The following is a 17,302-nucleotide window of genomic DNA, read 5'->3' as shown; positions in this document are numbered from 1 at the left end:
CCCTTACACCGGGTCCCAGACCTGGCCACTTTAACGCAGTTTTGGTTTGTGAATGACACAGGACTATTTGTTAACCTCCAGGCACAACTCAAAAGTTCACTCTTCCCTAAATTTCTACTCCCACAGACCAAGGGAGAAAAGAGTGACATCAGAATAAAATAAGGAATCCAAACAGACCTGTGTTTGCTTTTTGAGCAAACAATTCCACTTCTAAGCCATCTAGTAAACACTTTGCTTCAAACTACTTTTATTTTACTTATTTGTAATATATTTATTTGCCTCTCTGTAAGTCCACCGCCAGTCAGTCCAACGGAGAGAGTAATGAGGCTGGCGAAATGTATGCTCATACGGTACCATTCCATAAGCTGCTTCCTGCAAGCCAGGATTACAACTCACATTTTCATCTATTAAAAAGCTTGTGTTATAGGCCCTTCTCCTTGCCGGCGAAAGGTATTTGGACACGTTCGTTGTGGCACTTTTCCAACTTTATACAAACACTGAAAAGCAATCTTGCTGAAAGCAGACAGTTTAGTATGACTTGGCTATTAATTTTTAAGGAAGAGATTCTGTGATCTGTGACGAGAGAAGCATTTTAACCGATGGGAGGAACTATCTACCACTCATGCAAATATCTGAACCACTTAAAATGTCTTCATCTGCGTTTAAATATATGTGTGTGTATATATATATACACACAAGAGATGTATGAAAAAAAATTTCCCAGAAGCAGGACGTTCTTTTCACAGCATTTACAGCACACTCTGCTGGCTATCGTTGAAAGTTAATACCAAGCACGGACGACATGCAAAAAAAGAAATAAAATGTTTTTCGACACAGCAGAAACAGAGTCTATGCAGGTAATTACCGTGGGTATTTAGGACTGGAATGCAGAGGCAATGGGGATACATTCTGAGGGCAGGGGGGAGGGTTAGCAGGAAATTCGTGTAAGTTTTGTGGGAGAGAGACCTTTGGGGAAGGAAGACTTTTTTTCTGCGCCGTAAGGTCATACCAATTCGGTATGGAGGCTGAAAGCAACCCCTCTACCAGCGTCTTCACTTCTGTTGCTTCAAGGACAGGGCAGGCACTGCCTAATGGACAGGCGAGGATCACCGGCTATTCAGTATTAAGCTGGCTTTATATGAAAGTGGCTTAGAGCCACATTTGCATGACAAAGCCTTTTACGTGTATCTCATCAACAAGGAAGGCTATGGGGCTCCATTTATTCTCCCTTCGCTCTCGCGCGTGGATCACGCGCTACCAGTGAAGGCAGCAAGTTGGTGGTGGGGGGAATTTTGCTCGGAAAGCAAACGTGCTCACACACCGACCGTGGTTTGGGTCACCCGGGGCTGTGAACGGCCACGGTGCTGCTGGTGGTGAGGAATCATTTTCTTGGCGGAAACGTGGTGGCGGCTGTTCCGCAGGCCGGCCGAGGCGGGGTACGGATGATCCCCCCCCCCCCCGCCCCGCGGCACTGCTTCCCCCTTTACTGCTTGGGTGCAAGCGGGTCGGCGCAGCACGACCGTGCCTTTCCCGGGCGGGAGGCACCCAGAGGGGTGCCCAGGCACCCTCGCCCGCCCGGGAAGGGTACAAGAACCACGTTGTAAAACCACCCCGCAGTGCTCTGGCAGGGCCAGGTTGCGGAAACGGCACCGCGTGGGGCCGCGTCTCCCCTGGACAAAAGGGGCATTTGCTGGGTGACGCTGTGAAGGAATTCCTGCCGCCGCGCGGGGTGGCGGGTTGGGCTTTATTCTTTGGGGGGAGGGGGGTTCTTTTTTTTTTTTAATTTTTTCCACAGGGTTGCTCAAGACCGAAGGGGAGGTTTGGTGCAGAAAGCGCTCGAAACGCGGCACACGCGGCTCAGCGCGGAAATCGCAGGGTCATCGCCTCCCCTCCCCCCGCCCCCCCCCCCCCCCCCCCCCCCCCGGATCATATCCCCGCTCCCAGCCCCACCGCGCCGGGACAACCCCCCCTCCCCCGACCTCCCCCCATCCCCACCGGCGGCCGTGCCCCCCCTCCCGGTGCGGGCGGCGCCCCCCGCCCACCGTGGCCGGGCGCCACGCAGCCCCCGCCCCCCCCCCCCCCGTTCCGCTCCCCCCCCCCCCCCGCTCCCCGCCGTTTCCCGGCACCCCAAGCGCGGCGGCGAGGCGGGGAGGCGAGGCGGCGGGTGCGCGCATGCGAGGGGGGCCTCGCCCCTCTCGCCCCCTCCCCCGCCTCCCTTCTCTACGCAGGCGCAGTGCGGCGGCGGCGAGGCGAGGGGAAGGGCGAGTCGCCACTGCTGGAGCGGGGGGGATCCGCGGGGCTCCGCTGCTCCGCCGCCGCCATGGCGGGCGCGGCCCCGGCCCCGGCCCCGGCCCCCGCCCCGACTGAGGAGAAGGAGAAGGAGGAGGAGGAGACGGAGGAGAAGAAGAAGGAGGAGGAAGAAGGAGGAGAGGAGGAAGAAAAGGCTTCGTCCGCGGCGAGCAGACGGCTGCCCCTCTCGTCGGCGGCGCTGTCGAGGATCGAGAGGAACCGACAGCGGGCGCTGGCACTGCGGCAGGCGCGGCTGGCGGCCCGGCCCTACCCTGCCGCAGGTCGGATGGCGGCGGCGGTGGCGGCGGGGCCCGGCCGCGACGGGCGGCGCCCCGCGCCCTTTCTTTTTTTTCGGGAAGGGGGTCGGGGGGGTGCGCCGCGCTGCCGTTGGGCGCGAGGCGGGGGGGGGAAGGGGGAGCGGGAAAGCCGGGGGTGGGGGGGGGGGGGGGGGAAAAGCTGGCGCCGCGGCGCGCGAGAGGGCCCCCCCCCTCCCCCCACGTGCGGGGGGGGAGGGGGGGGGCCCTCGCGCGGGCGCGAGCGAGCGCGGCGCGGCCCCCCGCCTCGCGCCGCGGGGGAGAGAGCACGCGCCCGTTCGCGCGCCCCCTGGCGGCGGCGGCGGTAACGCGGCGTCTCGTTTGTCTTGTGCAGGCGGCGTGCGGGCGCGCGGCCCCCCCAAGGTCGTCGATACGGGAGGGGGCTTCTTCCTGGAGGAGGAGGAGGAGGCGGCGGCGGAGGAAGAGCCCGGCGCCGCCGAGAAGATCGTGCATCCCCCCGGTAACGAGAAAAAAAAAAGCAAAAAAAAACCCCACCCCAATTCCCCTCCAAAAAAAAAAAAAAAAAAAATCCCTGAAGCCCCCGGTGGCGGGAGCGGCGGCGGGCGGGGCGCGGGGGGCGGCGCCGCGCGGAGCGGGGGGGGGAGGGCAGGAAGGCGCGGGGGCGACAGCGAGCCCGGCCCGGCCCGGCGGCGGGGCGGGAGGCAGGCATAGGCGCCTTTTTTTTTTTTTTTTTTTTTTTTCCCGGGCTTTTTTTCCCCCCCTTTCTTCCTCCCCCTCCCCCACCCCCCTCCCCCACGCCCTCCTCCTCCTCCTAACGCGGCTTTCTGGATGTGCTCGATTTCTGGCGCGTCCGATTCTTTCAGCATTAAAGAGGCTAGCAAATACGCGGTAATTAAAAATGGAAGAATTTTAAGCCTCGGAAGTGGGACACAGTCAGTGCCCTTGGGTATACCCGCTTTTTTCTTTTTTTGTTTTCTCTCTTTTCCCCGATAAACGTTATTTCCACGATTTCTTTCGGGAATTTGAATTTTAAAACGAAAATAAGCGTTTTAATCGGCGTGGCTTCGTCGGTTCTGGGAATTTCGAGGTTGATACCGTTAATGCCAAGATTAGAGCACTGCTGCAGTGCCAGCTTTTGTCGTTATAAAACGTACTGACGCCAAGTTGCTGATCGTTTGGTGGAGGATTTCGACATATTGGCTTGTGATATTCTCCCTCCAAAAAGCAAATGGAGAAGTAAGGATCCCAAAATAGATTCACTTTCTTCTCTGGGATTGCCTTTGTCTTGCTTTGTTCGGCTCTGAATCAGCTGCAGGGCTGTTGGTGCAGTGTATCTCTTTGTTAGATATCGCCACCAGATTTCGTTAAAGAGCGTAAACAACTAGCAGCCCTACTTCTTTTTGGGGGCTAATGTTTAATGTTTAAATTAAGTAGATCTGGGGTGCCTTTGTGCTGGGGCTATTTTTGCTGTGTAATTCATAATGTCATTGTGTTAATAAAATGTCGTTATGTTCGGGAGTACTGCCTTAAATGATGAAATGTGACGTGAGAGCATGGCTATGTGGAGTACCGAGCATCCCACTGCCGCTAGCAGGACTGAGTTGGCATAAAATGTCGTCTTTGCTAGATCGAGCCTGCTATAAATGCAAACGCAATTAAAAATGTATGGTGCTGCATGTCAAGCATTAATCTTCTGTTTCAGATATTGTTAATGTTCTGCAGCATTACCTCACTTTTAGCTTATGAAACTGTATAAAAATGTTGATTTTCTGCTAGAATTACAATGTTACTGTTAAAGGACTATTCCCTATAGCTGCGTTACCTGAATCGGTGTTTCTTGGTGTCACATGGAACATAAAGCAGATGGCGATGACGTTGGAGGTGATCTACCCGGCGAGGATGCGGCCAGAAGTGATGGCCGGCAGTGGGATGAGTCTGGGCTTGGAGCAGTGCTGAGAGGGCTTGGGGAGAGGATTGTAGTGGAGCTCCATCCCCATTCCACTCCTAGCAGCTCTCTGGCCATCCACCTCCATGTCTGCCGGCTGCAGTGGACCCAGAGCCTTGCCAACCACCTCAGGCCTCCGTTGAGCTCATTTAGGGAGAGGCAGGTGTGGCTGAGCCTGGAAAAAAACAGGAGCAGAGCTGAGAGGACTATGATGCCAGTGCAGCTCCTGTATGCTTCCTGCTCTAGCCACCCTCTTCGAACCGCATGCCCTTCCCTGCTTCCTCCTGTCCCTGCCCGCACGTCCTCTTAAATCAGGATGTAGCTCTGAGGGCCGGGACGGAGGAAGCTGTAGGAGGGGATATGAAGCACTTTATGGGGAAACGTGGAGAATTTTTTTTTTTTTAAACAATGGCTAAGTCGAAACAAATGTGTGCTTTTGAATGTTGAAATCCAATACTTAATGCAGTGAACCTTCTAGCAAGAACAGAAATATAAAAGCAGAGATGGGTTGCGTGATAAAACGGGTTTGAATTTGTACTGTATCTTTGTGGAAAACTTAATAGAGGAGCGAAACTAGTCTGTAACAAATACTATGAGAACTCTAATGTAAATTTTAGTAAAATTGATTGTCATACCAATTCCAGATGCTTGTTTTTAACGTGGTAGTTCCTTAAAAAAATTTCTTTCCATTAGCACCTGTCCTAGAATTTGACTATCTCATCTGTGGAGACTGTGGCAAAGAATTCATGGATTCCTACCTTATGCAGCACTTTGATTGGGCAACATGTGATAATTGCAGGTACTACAAATCAGGAGAGGGAAGCTTTATTTTATGTGAAGATTGCTGGCTATAATTTAGTTAATTACAATCATTCTGTTTAATTAAAAAAGCTGTCAGCAAAGAGACATTTTTCAGTAGCATGAGAGTTTACTGAAAAAGTAAATGGAAGTTGAGTGGTAATCTCTGTATTTTCCGTTACGGAAGCAAAGAACAGTGGCATTGTCTGGTGAGCCTGACTTGGGGTAGGGGACGTCAGTAGATTTTTACGTAACATTCCGGAAACATGTCTTGAGAGCAGTTGGGGTGTTAGTCAGCATGGAATTGGGTGTCTGGTTGCAGACTAGAGCTATTCGATGGAACACAGAGTACCTGCTGTCTGGAGTGGGGCGGGGATCCAGGAGAGTGTTTGCTGAATTACCCCAGTGAAGTTAGTACTTTGGCCGAGCGAGTGGGCCGGTGGTGTGGCAGCAAAGGGCAGAACCCCCGCGGCAGGCTACCTGCTGACCTGCAGGCTAAGCAGGAGTTTGACCTTGAGAGGAAGGCAGTCTCTACGCTCTTACCTTTAACACAGAAAATGCTCCGAAAGCCATCAAAATAACCAGGGCAATGAAACCAGCTCTGGAGCAGCCAGCCACCCCTAAGCAAGGGTGAATGGGTGGTGGGGGAGGGAAAGCTCACAGCTAGGAGTTAGAATCTTGAGAGCTTCCTGGCTTGCCCCAGGGAGCAGCCGGGGGCGTGCACATGCTGTAGGGCGTTCACAGTCTTCAGGGGCAAAGTGCTGTCTCGGGGAGGCAAGGTGGGTGGAAAAAAGGGTGTTACGGAGAAGGCTTGAGCCTTCGTGGTTTTTCTAAGTAGCTCTTGCAGCTGAACGTTTGGAGCTCCTTGGCATGTTAGCTTTTACTGTGAACTTTGAGTTGTAGTAAAGCTGCATTTGCAGCAGTACTTCCTTGATGGTGGTTGTTAGCACTTGCTGTTTGGCAGATCGTTCCAGCTCAAGTAATTCAAGTTACACTTCAGTCAGGATTGCGTAAATGTAATTTTTTTTTTTATTAACTTATAAAGGCTGCTGTGGTTACACAGTTTTTCGTTATCTGGTAAAAGTTACAGTTTTTCAAGGTCTTTACTTTGCGGTTTGTCTGCCTACTGCCTTGCATTTAGAAATAAGTGCTCTGTCGGTTGCTAATCTGTTTCTGGGATCTGGAAGCATATGGAGTGTGTATATTCTCAGGTGATCTGACCTATCTCACATTACACATTCTTTCTGTCTTGACCATGTGTCAGGCTTGTACTTTTGTCCTCTTTAATTGCATCTGGGTTAGGTGAATACCTAAAATTACACATACTCCTTTTTAAGTTTCAGTTACTCCCTCTTCTAAGAATATAGAAGAAAAGCCCTTCTAGAAAAACAGGCTTTTCAGCCTGTGTTTGCTCAAATGGGAGAATTTTTAAACTTAACTTCAGTAAACCTGTCTCAAAGTTTAGCTAGATAGAGTCCAAAGCTACTTGCATGCATTAAAGACTGGGAGGATGAGGGCTGCCTGTATTTCAGGAATGTTAGAAGCGATGGGGACTTAGATGTTAATAATGTGGTTTTTCAGGTCTAGCTTTCTCATAGTTGTTTTACATCTTCCAGAGATGCTGAAGATAAACATAAGCTTATAACAAGGACAGAAGCAAAAGAAGAGTATCTTCTTAAAGACTGTGACCTAGACAAGAGGGAACCAGTGCTCAGATTCATTGTGAAGAAAAACCCTCATAATTCACGGTGGGGTGACATGAAACTTTATTTAAAACTACAGGTATAGAAACTGTTAGCGTATTTCAGACCTCTTTTTACCTTCATAGAACTTCGATAGCCAAAGTGGTGTGACTTTGGTTCTGATCTCTGAACGATTTTTGTCAAGTATGTTATGCATAGCTGTGTAAATTTTCTGTGTAGTTAGAGAGCTATAGTCCAAATTAATTAAAATATCTGTGTTTAAGAGCATTTTAAAGATATTCATGGACCATGACCCCAGTGGTTTGCCCAATTACAGGTCACAAAGTGCATGGCCTTTCAGCGCTTCTCTGAAACGTGTGGGGCAGATGCTGCTGTGCGTGGCCCTTTGTAGCTGTGGCCTTGTGTTTGCAGCTCTGCCCTCAGAGGCAGCAGGAAAAGCAAGTAGGTTTTCCAGGGCTTTTGTCATTTCTTGTTTGCTACTTTTATAGGAATGCTGCTGCTTTTGTGGAATATGCACAAAATGAGAGCCGGGTTTGACTTCACTGAGTATTGTTAGATCTAGCTGATACTAAAGATCAGTGTTATCTCTTTCTGTGAAAGGAATGCCATGTTTGCTGGTCAGGAGCAGAGAACAGATGGGGGGCAGAAGCAAGATTGGGTTGACTTGTGTGTGTGTAGGGAAAAAATTAAATTAGCGAGTTAGAATAGTTCATTTTTATTGATTCAGGGATAAAAAGAAACACCTTTATGTCCATCCTGTAGGTAATCAAGCGTTCTCTTGAAGTCTGGGGTAGTGAAGAATCATTGCAAGAAGCAAGGGACCTCCGCCGTGACAGCCGGGAGAAGATGAAGCAGAAGAAGTTTGATAAGAAAGTCAAAGGTAAAGGGTTAAACTTGGATACTGCAGTTACCTAAAGTACAGTGCGGTCCTGTTTGAATTTGTTTCTGCATCTGATTGGAGTATTCAGAAAGTCTTCAGTGTGGCAAAATGGAGGTTTTCAGGAGCTGTGTGGGTAAGCCTGGAGCAGTCTGGTCTGACCTCACAGCTGACTTATTTTGGGCAGAGGGTTGGACTGGAGATCTGAGGTCCCTTCCAACCTGAACTGCCCCGTTGTCCTATGGGCGTGATGTAAGTGACAGAAATCAGTTATGACAGTTCATGATGGTGTTTCTTAAACTTTTTGGTATGACCCAGAATGTGCCATAGATTGTTCCCGATACTTTTCCTGACTTGGAGAGGAACACAGATTTTTGTGGCAGTGGGTTATAATTCTGTTGTCCATGTGCCTTTGGGTGGGGTAACTGTAAATGGAGGTAGAAAATGTGTTTTCCCACTGTTCACAGTATTCCCAGCTGCTCTTGCTACTGCTCGTTTTTCTTGTTTTTTTCCTGATAAATTAGGACAGTGTTCAATGTGTAGAACTTTTGGAAAACACCTCCAGCACAGACATGCTAGTAATTTTAAAACAGACTGTATGGTTGTTTCTTGGCGAGAGCTGTGGCTTACCAAGCTGTCTGTGCTGCCCAAGCATCCGTGCTTCACTTCAGGTCAGCATTCAGAGGGGCAGTAAACTGAAGCTGGGTGTCCCAGCGTTGTCTGGAGGAGGCAGAACACGAGGCTTGAGCTGATAACCCCTGCCTTGGCCATTTTGGTGTTCACCGCACAGGAGGACTGGCAGCAGCCTGTAGCTGAGATGCCAGAGTTCAGTGCAAGTACAGGCCTTAACGTGATGAAGTTTGTGGCCTCAATGGCTTGGCTCAAAGCGTGACTAGGTTTGCTGTTTGGTATGCTTGCCACCCACTTGCAACATCGGGATAATATCTTGGGCTGAACTGCCAGCCTGTGCTCTCTTGAAAACGCGCTGACTTCACTGCGGCTGCTGCAGAGGCAACTCACGTTATTGGGCGTAAAGCTTAGAGAATGCCAAGTCATTTGGGAGGCTTACTGTGACCTGAATGAAAAGTACTCTCTCTTGGTCATGTAAAACAATGAGGTGTTTTATAAAAACTTTCTCTCTGCATTCCACCTACCCCCTTTAGATACCTTTGAATGGCTTTGTGAAAAAAGGCAGTGGGCAACGCATACTTAGTCCAGATGGAGAATCTTCTCCTGTGAGATTGCACGTCTGTGTGGTTCTTACCCTTTAAATTATGCAAACAAGGTGAAGATTGCAGGGCAAGTCAAAGCTTGTTCTTGCAACAGCAGGTTCTCACTAAAAATGTGTGGAAGACTGGCCATAAGCAGATTGATGTCTGTAGTCCTCAGAAAGGGGTTTAGCTTGAGTTTTGTTCACCATGATTTAAGATCTATTAAAATCTTAAAATTTTTCTTTTATTATTTCTTACCAGAACTCCGCCGTGCTGTGAGGAGTAGTTTGTGGAAGAAAGCAGCTAGTATCCATGAACATGAGTATGGACCAGAAGAAAACATTGATGAAGATACATATAAAAAGACCTGTACTGTATGTGGCCATGAATTAACTTATGAGAAGATGTAGCGCTTATCTGTTTTTTTATTTCATTAACTTTTAAAAGGTATTCTGTAATAAAGTGAAATAAATGGTAATTATGAACAAGCTGTTGTCAAATTTGGTGAAGAATGGTGTTCCTTGGTTGTAAGAAACTCTGCACAACAATAAGCTTTGGCTTTGAAGCTAGATCTTAGGGTAGAATATAATGCATTTTTAACAGTTCAGGCCAGAAGGTAAGTTGGTAGCATTCTGCTTCATCCACTGATGAAATGGAGGTGAACTTGCCCTTACTTGTCTGCTTCCCTTAAAGGGAAGTTGCTGTTATTGGTCATGGGTGGGCAGATAAAACCCTTCTGGAGGTTGGAGGCTGCGTCATGAAGCAGGTTTTCCTGCTTGGACTGAGACAATTCTGTCTCAAAAAGAGAGCTACGTGCTCCTGGGGAGGGTCCTTACATGTGCCCTCCAGTGCCATTTCTCCCAAGTTTTGGCCCAGAGACCAAAGTGACTTACAACACCACCTCAACGTTTTCATTTACAAATTTCTAAAAAACACCTGTCCTTGGGGGTGGGGCAAAGTGTAGCCCCTCTCCCCAGGGTAGATTTAAGTGTGCCCAAATGACATCTACTTTCAGTGGAGGATGGATTTACTTTAAAGTTCCAATTTCAACTCTGCTTCTTAGAGGTGTTGGGGAAATGGCTGAAGGAAGGTGCTTGAGGCAGCAGCTCTGCCTGTTTGCCATCAGTAATAGGGGAGAGCTTAAAGTGTGGAGAGCCTTAGGGGAGCGTGGGCTGGGTAGAACTGAAATGTGACAGGAGAGGTGTCTGGGAGGGTGGATGACGGTTCCGCTCACAGCCCTTCAGTTCTCCAGCACTCTCCCATGGCCGCAGCCCCCTGGCCTACCCTCCCACCAAGCGCAGAGGGCTCAGGGCACGTGGTGTTGGCTGGAAGGCATAGTCTTGGCAGAGGTTTTGGACCTAGTTGTCCAGGTTGTGGTTCTGACCTGGTGGTATCTTGAGTCCCAAAGCTTCCCCTCCCAGGCAGCTGGGTGGTGCAGCAGCCACTGTGTATCACTTACCTGCAGGCAGGCTGCGGCAGCCACCCCTCTGAGCACAGTGGGCACACCCTACCTCGCCACTGCCCAGAGGACAGGAGCTGGCAAGGGAGAGGGAGAATTTCCACACCAGCTGCCTCGCAGCACGCATGCGTGCCTCGCTTGGCTGTGCAGGTGGAGGCAGCGTGTTAGCTCAGCCCGCAGTGCAAGGCAGCAAAGGCTTGTGTTAGTCAGGGCAGCAGCAACAGTGCAGGGGAAATGAAACTGCTCCAAACCTGACTGCTCTACCACTGGCACAGCCCTGACATGACTGCTTTGGTTCAGTGGCCCCCAAAATAGGTAGGACAAACACTCACAGTAGTAACCTGCTTCACCTTCATTTATTTTTGTCTTTAATTGTGCATCTTTTTCCAACCACATCACATTTCTACAGCATCTTTACACGATCTGCCACCTCAGGCTTCAGCAGTTCCATGTTTCTCCAGTTAACTGCTGGTATCGCTACGCGAGTGTCTCATTCGCTTCCCTACAGCTCCAACCAGTCTCCCAGTCAAGTCAAGTCAGGTGTACGCCACGTACAACGAGGGGAAGGTTTCCAACAGACCCAAGAAATGTAATCAAAACCCACGCTCACCACAGAAGTCCGATCAATTTTCAAAGACATTGCTATTTGGTTTTAAATCGTAGGATTATTACACTCAGGCATTTGCAACTGTATCCCCAGCACCTCTATTTGTCAAGGCTCAGAGGAAGTTACACGTTTCCAAGTTTTAACTGCATTATCAGTTTTACACTAGTCACATTTATAGCCAGATCCCCACCATTAGTTAATATCAGAACTCTGATATTGATACGAGCCAGTGAAAAAAAAACTATTAAAATTCAATTAAAACCTCTACAGTATTAAATGTTTCTTAAAAAATAAAAAAAAAAATCAACAAACTAAACCAACTATTTGATTCTCAAGAGCATTAACAGTGAAAGATTTGAAGCAGAACTCTGTGCATAACTGACAAAATCCTTGCATAAAGCAAATTTACAACAATTAACAGTATACCCTGAAAGAATGGAGGGATCAGTCAAACCAGAAAGGGTAAGCAGAGAAACCAGAAGTAACAGATCTAAGTCTATGAGGATATATCGGATTGCTACAGGCCACACACAAACTTAGGTCAACACTCAAAGTATAAAGTTCCATTTTTAACCCTCCTCTCTTGATCAGGAGGTCAATTGGTCAACGTATGGATGAAATGCATTACTAGGTCTAACACTTGAAAAAATAGTTTGTACAGGAACAAAATTACCCAAAGCTCATCACTTCCTAAGCTTAAACCAAATACCACTGTGTATAAAGTTCTTTAAACATTTATCTGCAAAATGAAGAGACCATAAAGAGCTTGGAAATACACTGCACACTGACAGACCTGAGCACCGAAGGCAGTGTCTTTGCCACTCACCGCTGCTTATCTTAACACAGACCACTCCGGTTTGGCGTTTATGTACGTAATGTTATTTGCGTAACTCAAAACTAAGGCTACTCTATTTTCAGGTTGTGTTTTCCCAGTCTAAATCTCCTGTGAGATATTAGTTAATTGAGCACTGAAATGCTTTCTGAAGACATGGGAGCCACATGCTGTTGTCATATTTTAAAGCAAGGGAAGGGTAGCAGATGCAGCCACCGCAAAGCAGTTTTTAGTAAGTCAGATGAGGTGAGGGCACCTGGTTCCTCCACCATCACTAGCAAAAGATCTCTGGCATCGCTGCAGGCCTGCAGGTCCAGCCCAGCACAAGCTCAGCAACCCAGCTAGCTACAGGCTGAAATAAAGGAACAAGCTGAGCACTGCCCTGCCCTCTCTCCTGGCATCCGGGGCGGGAGCTCCCACACCCTGGTAAAGTTTGCAGCACGCCAGTCGAAAGTTCGTTCCACTCCCACTCTTGCTTACTGTCCCCATTTACCACTGAAGATTACTGCCAGGAGCAGCTCATGATTCTTCAACTATACTGCAAAAAGGATTGCATTTTTCAGAAGTTGTCCATGAAGGTCCTCTACCGATTGTTTATAGCTACTGTTGTAAGACACTAGACAATACATTTTTTTTTTTTAAAAAAAGCATATTTCAATTGTATTACAACCATGTTCTTTCAAAATGTGAAAACCTAGCTGGCTTGGTAATAAATCCATATGCTCTATACTACTTTAAAAGCTTAACTCAAATGTTTCGCATGCCCAAAGTTCAGACACTTTTCCTGTGCCATACTAGAGAGCTTACCACACCGCTCACTGAAAAGGTGCATTCCCTTTCATACTCACAAAACACTATGAACTGTTTCTAATTTCTGCAATTCCTTTGATTTAAGGGCCAGGCAGAGGTAACAAATTCTCCTGTTTGGGGTTTTTTTTTTTGGTTTTTGCCTGATTTTTATTTTTATATGAACAACAGGGGAGAAACCAAAAATACCGTCATGAAGTCAAGAGTCAAACCAAATTAAAATACAATGAAAATAATTAATACTTTACTTTGTGGCTATCCCCTATCAGTCATATCTTGTAAGGCTTATAATGCTTACACAGTTTGCCCTTGGTTAGAGTACTGTACTGTTTTACATAGGAGCACATGAAAGCCAGTTTTAGTCAAAAATTTCTTCCATCCCCATGTCAAGTTCTCCCATTAAAAAATAAAAAAAATTAAATTTATTGAAGTCCTGCAGACAAGACTCTGCCTGTGAATAATCCTCAGGCCTGCAGAGCACAGAACTGCTGAAACACAGCCAGTATGTGGTGGTCCAGTTCAGCTGTAAACAGGAGGTTCTCTAGGGTCACCATGTACTGCTGGATTATCTGGTGGTGCTGGCAGATAAAAAACAAAAACAAAACCATAAATCTTTATTGGTTTATCTTTATATAAGAACAGGCAGAGAAGCCAAGACATGTAAGAATCACAGGTCAAATGCTTTGATCAAACTTGTCAAGCACATCTCATTTCCACAACACAGTGGCCACTGACAAGAAAAGCCACTACTGGCTGCAAAAAGGAAGCATGTGCTGAAATCCCATCTTGAGAAGCACTGTGATCCCTGTAGCTCTCCACTCCTGGACCCCCAGTTGTGTGCAGGATACCATGCAGCTGCAGAGATATCCTAGAAGAATCGTGACACTTGCTTTCCTCTGAAGCCACATCTACTACCAGGAGAGAGTTCAGCCCAGGGCAGAATTGTACCACCACTCCCATTCTTCAACACATCTTCTGCTCACACAGGTATAATTTTCTATTACTATCTCTTTCATCCAGCCACCTGTGCTTGTAACCTGATTTACTACTGAGCCAAGAATTAAAAAACTATTTTTAATAGGTATTTATGCACCTTGTTAAAAAGAATTCTGCAGTATTTTAATCCACTTATTTAAAAGACATCTATTTTAGAATTCTTGTTCACTCACAAGTTTGCCCTTACTATAAACAGACTATAAGAGGAGCTCAGCAAAGTTCCTAATCACATCTCGGTATTTTTTTGCAGTGTGCTTACAGTGCAGGAATTAACCAGGGACCAGTTACTCCACCAGTCTGTGGCAGAGATGTGGCCCCAACCAGAGTTATGCCCCAGCCCCACACTAGCCGTCAGAGAAGCCATGCTGCTACCACCTACTGCTACTCCCAAGGTGTGCTCAGTCCTCCAGCCACAAAGCTTCTCTATCCAGCATGTCCCTGCCCACAGCCTTCCAAACCGAGACACGAAACTTACCTGTAGGAAGATCTGCTGCAACCTCTCTATACAGCTCTTGTACCAAGGTGTAAATACATCAATTCCACCAGTTTCACAGCGCACTAAGTGCTCAGTTAACAACATAATGAAACGCTGCAGGAGAGGAAAACACAATACTTTTTCAGTCTCGTCAAATGAAAGCAGGATCCTAACATCAGATGAGAGGATCTAGTGGACAGAAGCCTTGAACAGCAATGTGAGAATAATTATTTTGTTTGGCAAACACTGAATTTAGTAAGCAAATAAAATCCAGTTACCTTCTGGTTGTTCAGGAAACTGTATGTCAGCAGAACTCTGCTGTTCCTGAGCACTTGAAACTGAACAGAACCCGCTCAGAAGGAGCCTTTGCAGTGGGATGACCTAGACTGACTCTAACCGATAGCAAACCCACCAACCCTTTCCCGCCTTCCAAGAGGATGCCTGAAATACAGGTGACTCTGAAAGCTCATAAATCCAGTCACTTTAAAACCTGAAAGTGAGGAGAGACTTTGCCCATCGTTACCTGGAATATAACAAGGAAGAGATTCTTTTGCTCGCTCTGGGCTGACTCTACTTTCTCCTGCAAGCGCTCTATCTGCTCCTCTAGCGGTCCATCTTCCCGATCGCTGCTTCGGTCATCGTCGTCATCATCATCATCACTGTCTCGCTGTAAGTGACAACACCACAAGGGTAACTAACAACCTGGCTACCTGTGGGTACTGTTAATGCCCTCTGGTTCTGCACATGAAAAGGTCTGCAGAGCAACTAAAGAGCAGCAACGGAAGCTGCTCTGTAGCTTGGCAAGTATTTTGAAGGACATTTACTTTGAACATAGTTCAGGAAAGAAATTTTGAATGAAAAATGCCAATATAGGAAAGCCCCTGGGGGAGGGGAACACACACACCAACACAAAACCCCACAAGGTTTCAGAGAAACCAGTGCAAGCTTAAAGGTTTTATACTAGCTTTTTTTTTAGTAAAAACACATTAAAAAGTAATACCCCCGCTGACTTTATCATTACCAGATAATAAACCACTTTTTTTTTAAAAAAAAAAAACAAACCAGTGTAGATTTTAAAAAATTGTATCCACTGCAGCAGGGCAGGTAATTAATTCGGCGAACAGTTCTGAAACCTCATGGCCAAAAAAAATAAAGCACTTCTGTACAAGAACTCAGGTGAATCTGGCTGGTTAGCACAAAAGGAAGACTAGAGACTGTAGCCCATGGTGTTAAAGTGGGGACTCCCTATATTCACGATCAAAAGGGATGCTCTCAGACTAGAACAGATCAGCGAGGAAACCAAACTCCTAACTAGGAACACTGCGGGTCCTCATTGCCTCAAAACTGAAACAAAACAACACAGCAACCACCAAAACCACAAAATACCCGTAAGTACTAGTCTTGAGAGCTCAGGTAATGAAGTCTTACACAAGACTAGAATGTACACAGGAGGAAAGGCAGGATCTGATGGATTATGGTACGCTCAAATACAGATGTTGCTTCAGTCTCATAGGATTGATTCTGTGCCAAAATTACCCAAAAATTAACAGCTCAAAACTTCAAATATTTGTAAAAGGAGCATGTGCAGCTTGTGACAAATATAGGGCCATGTGTTAACTCACCTACCACATAACAAATGAAACTCACAATTGGAACGTAGTTACAGCTCTGAACGAGCATAAAAAATAAAAATTATTTACCAAAGCAAGTGAGAATTTAATTTTATTCTCTCTATAGGAATTTGCTTCTTCCCCATCTACATGTTTCCTGAACTCAAAATGCTAAAGGACCAACAGAACTTAAGAGAAATCGTGTAAGCCTTGGACTCATTCTGTAGTAAGGCAATCCACTTCCTGATGGGGACACCAAAATTTGACAGCTTACTTCCTCTAAAAGGAATGGTCATGCAGCAGAGCAACAGCCTGCAGAACTACTCACTGTTGCATACAAATGTTTCTTCCTGGCACAATACTCATTTAAAGTACCCGGTAATAAAGAACTGCAGCAAGAGACAAGTACAGAAATGAAAACACTGGTATATTTGTTTAGAGATGCCAGAGATGCTCTTTGCCTCACAGTAAGATCAATGACTGCATCTAGGTCTTCAATAATCACAGGCATTTATTAACTGCTGATCAATGTAAATTGAGGATGTAAGCAACTTGGATGGCTGTTGCTGGGAATGAAGGAAACAAGATGAAGGGGCTGGGATGAACTGACACTGGCAAACAGTGAGGTATTTGTGATCTCTCAACAGAAGCTTCTGGAAAAATGACTGACTTGTGCAGGTTTCTTCAAAAACCATCAGCAGCCTCTGTGCCATGTGCCAGATTCTGACATGGACTTTGACCAAAGTTTTGGAGCTAGACTACATACAAAGAGTGAAATACTCTCTTGCTCTCTGCAACTCTCAACATGTTCATAAGCCCCGCCTTTTGCAGCTGCCACAGAAGACACTCTCACGCCCTATTCTACTGTCCCACTCAGGACAACTGAACACAACAGCAGCTGCTTGCTGATCAGTTTGTTGTATATAGTAACCCAGATCATGCAGAGGTGTTCTGAAAAATAAGCTGGAAGAAGGAAGTGACAGATGCCAGTGTCAGAATCCAGCAGCATCCATCAGAAGAACAGTAACAGCCAAATTTTCAATAGCAAATAGCTGTTTCCGTGCACTTCTGCATGGAAGCCACAAGAGTACTCTTTAACAGAACTTACTGTAAATAATTTGTAACTTTTCTTATTGTTATATAATCAGGTAATCGGAATTCAGATTGGAAGGCAAGTGGAAGACATACTCATATTGGAAGAGAAAACTGTGAGAGAGAGCTTGAACAGAACAAACACATATGAATTCCCTTAAAAGATTTTACTGAATTCTTCGGTTATAGCTACCGTTAGAAAGGTAGACTGAGAACAGGCATCCAGTTTTTGATGTCTTAGTGCTACAGACAACCACATGCCTGCAGACGTGTTTCCTGATAAATATATTTGTTCAGAGCTTCCCAAAACCAACCATGTGCCAGTC

At 46.8% G+C, this 17,302-nt stretch overlaps 2 protein-coding genes across 5 annotated transcripts in view; one reads left to right on the top strand and one right to left on the bottom strand.

The window, feature by feature from the left end:
- Positions 1–2,140: 2,140 nt before the first annotated feature.
- XPA (XPA, DNA damage recognition and repair factor) lies at positions 2,141–9,586 on the top strand. 2 transcript variants are annotated; one of them, XR_010370466.1, is made up of 7 exons: positions 2,141–2,570; positions 2,938–3,063; positions 5,203–5,308; positions 6,924–7,055; positions 7,327–7,451; positions 7,773–7,890; positions 9,360–9,586. XR_010370466.1 is itself a non-coding variant. In XM_064437784.1 (6 exons), exons 1-6 carry the CDS (start codon positions 2,321–2,323, stop codon positions 9,506–9,508), a joined length of 915 nt encoding a protein of 304 aa, XP_064293854.1. In that variant the 5' UTR covers positions 2,149–2,320; the 3' UTR covers positions 9,509–9,586. The 2 variants fall into 2 exon arrangements, 1 of the variants encoding a protein (XP_064293854.1); XM_064437784.1 differs by lacking the exon at positions 7,327–7,451 and having other exon boundaries at positions 2,149–2,570; positions 6,924–7,089.
- Positions 9,587–10,894: 1,308 nt separating this feature from the next.
- The window catches only part of NCBP1 (nuclear cap binding protein subunit 1), a 31,619-nt gene continuing 25,211 nt past the window's right edge, over positions 10,895–17,302 (bottom strand). Inside the window, exons 21-23 of one of the 3 annotated variants that reach the window (XM_064438461.1) lie at positions 14,798–14,941; positions 14,275–14,388; positions 10,895–13,381 (exon numbers count right to left, since the gene is read on the bottom strand). In XM_064438461.1, coding sequence (XP_064294531.1) covers positions 13,268–13,381; positions 14,275–14,388; positions 14,798–14,941 — 372 coding nt within the window. In that variant the 3' untranslated portion in view covers positions 10,895–13,267. Of the gene's footprint in view, positions 13,382–13,404; positions 13,712–14,274; positions 14,389–14,797; positions 14,942–17,302 lie in introns of those variants that run through there. The other 2 variants (XM_064438459.1, XM_064438460.1) reach the window with 2 other exon arrangements.

The sequence above is a fragment of the Phalacrocorax carbo genome, chromosome Z (assembly GCF_963921805.1).
Source record: "Phalacrocorax carbo chromosome Z, bPhaCar2.1, whole genome shotgun sequence".
Classification (NCBI taxonomy): Eukaryota; Metazoa; Chordata; class Aves; order Suliformes; family Phalacrocoracidae; genus Phalacrocorax; species Phalacrocorax carbo.
This window is presented reverse-complemented; position numbering and strand designations above follow the sequence as displayed.

Coding starts and splice junctions, on each gene's coding strand:
- XPA (XM_064437784.1), top strand. CDS start 2,321: ATGGCGGGCGCGGCCCCGGCCCCGGCCCCGGCCCCCGCCCCGACTGAG. Junction 3,064..5,202: donor GAAGATCGTGCATCCCCCCG/GTAACGAGAAAA, acceptor TCTTTCCATTAG/CACCTGTCCTAGAATTTGAC. Junction 5,309..6,923: donor GCAACATGTGATAATTGCAG/GTACTACAAATC, acceptor TACATCTTCCAG/AGATGCTGAAGATAAACATA.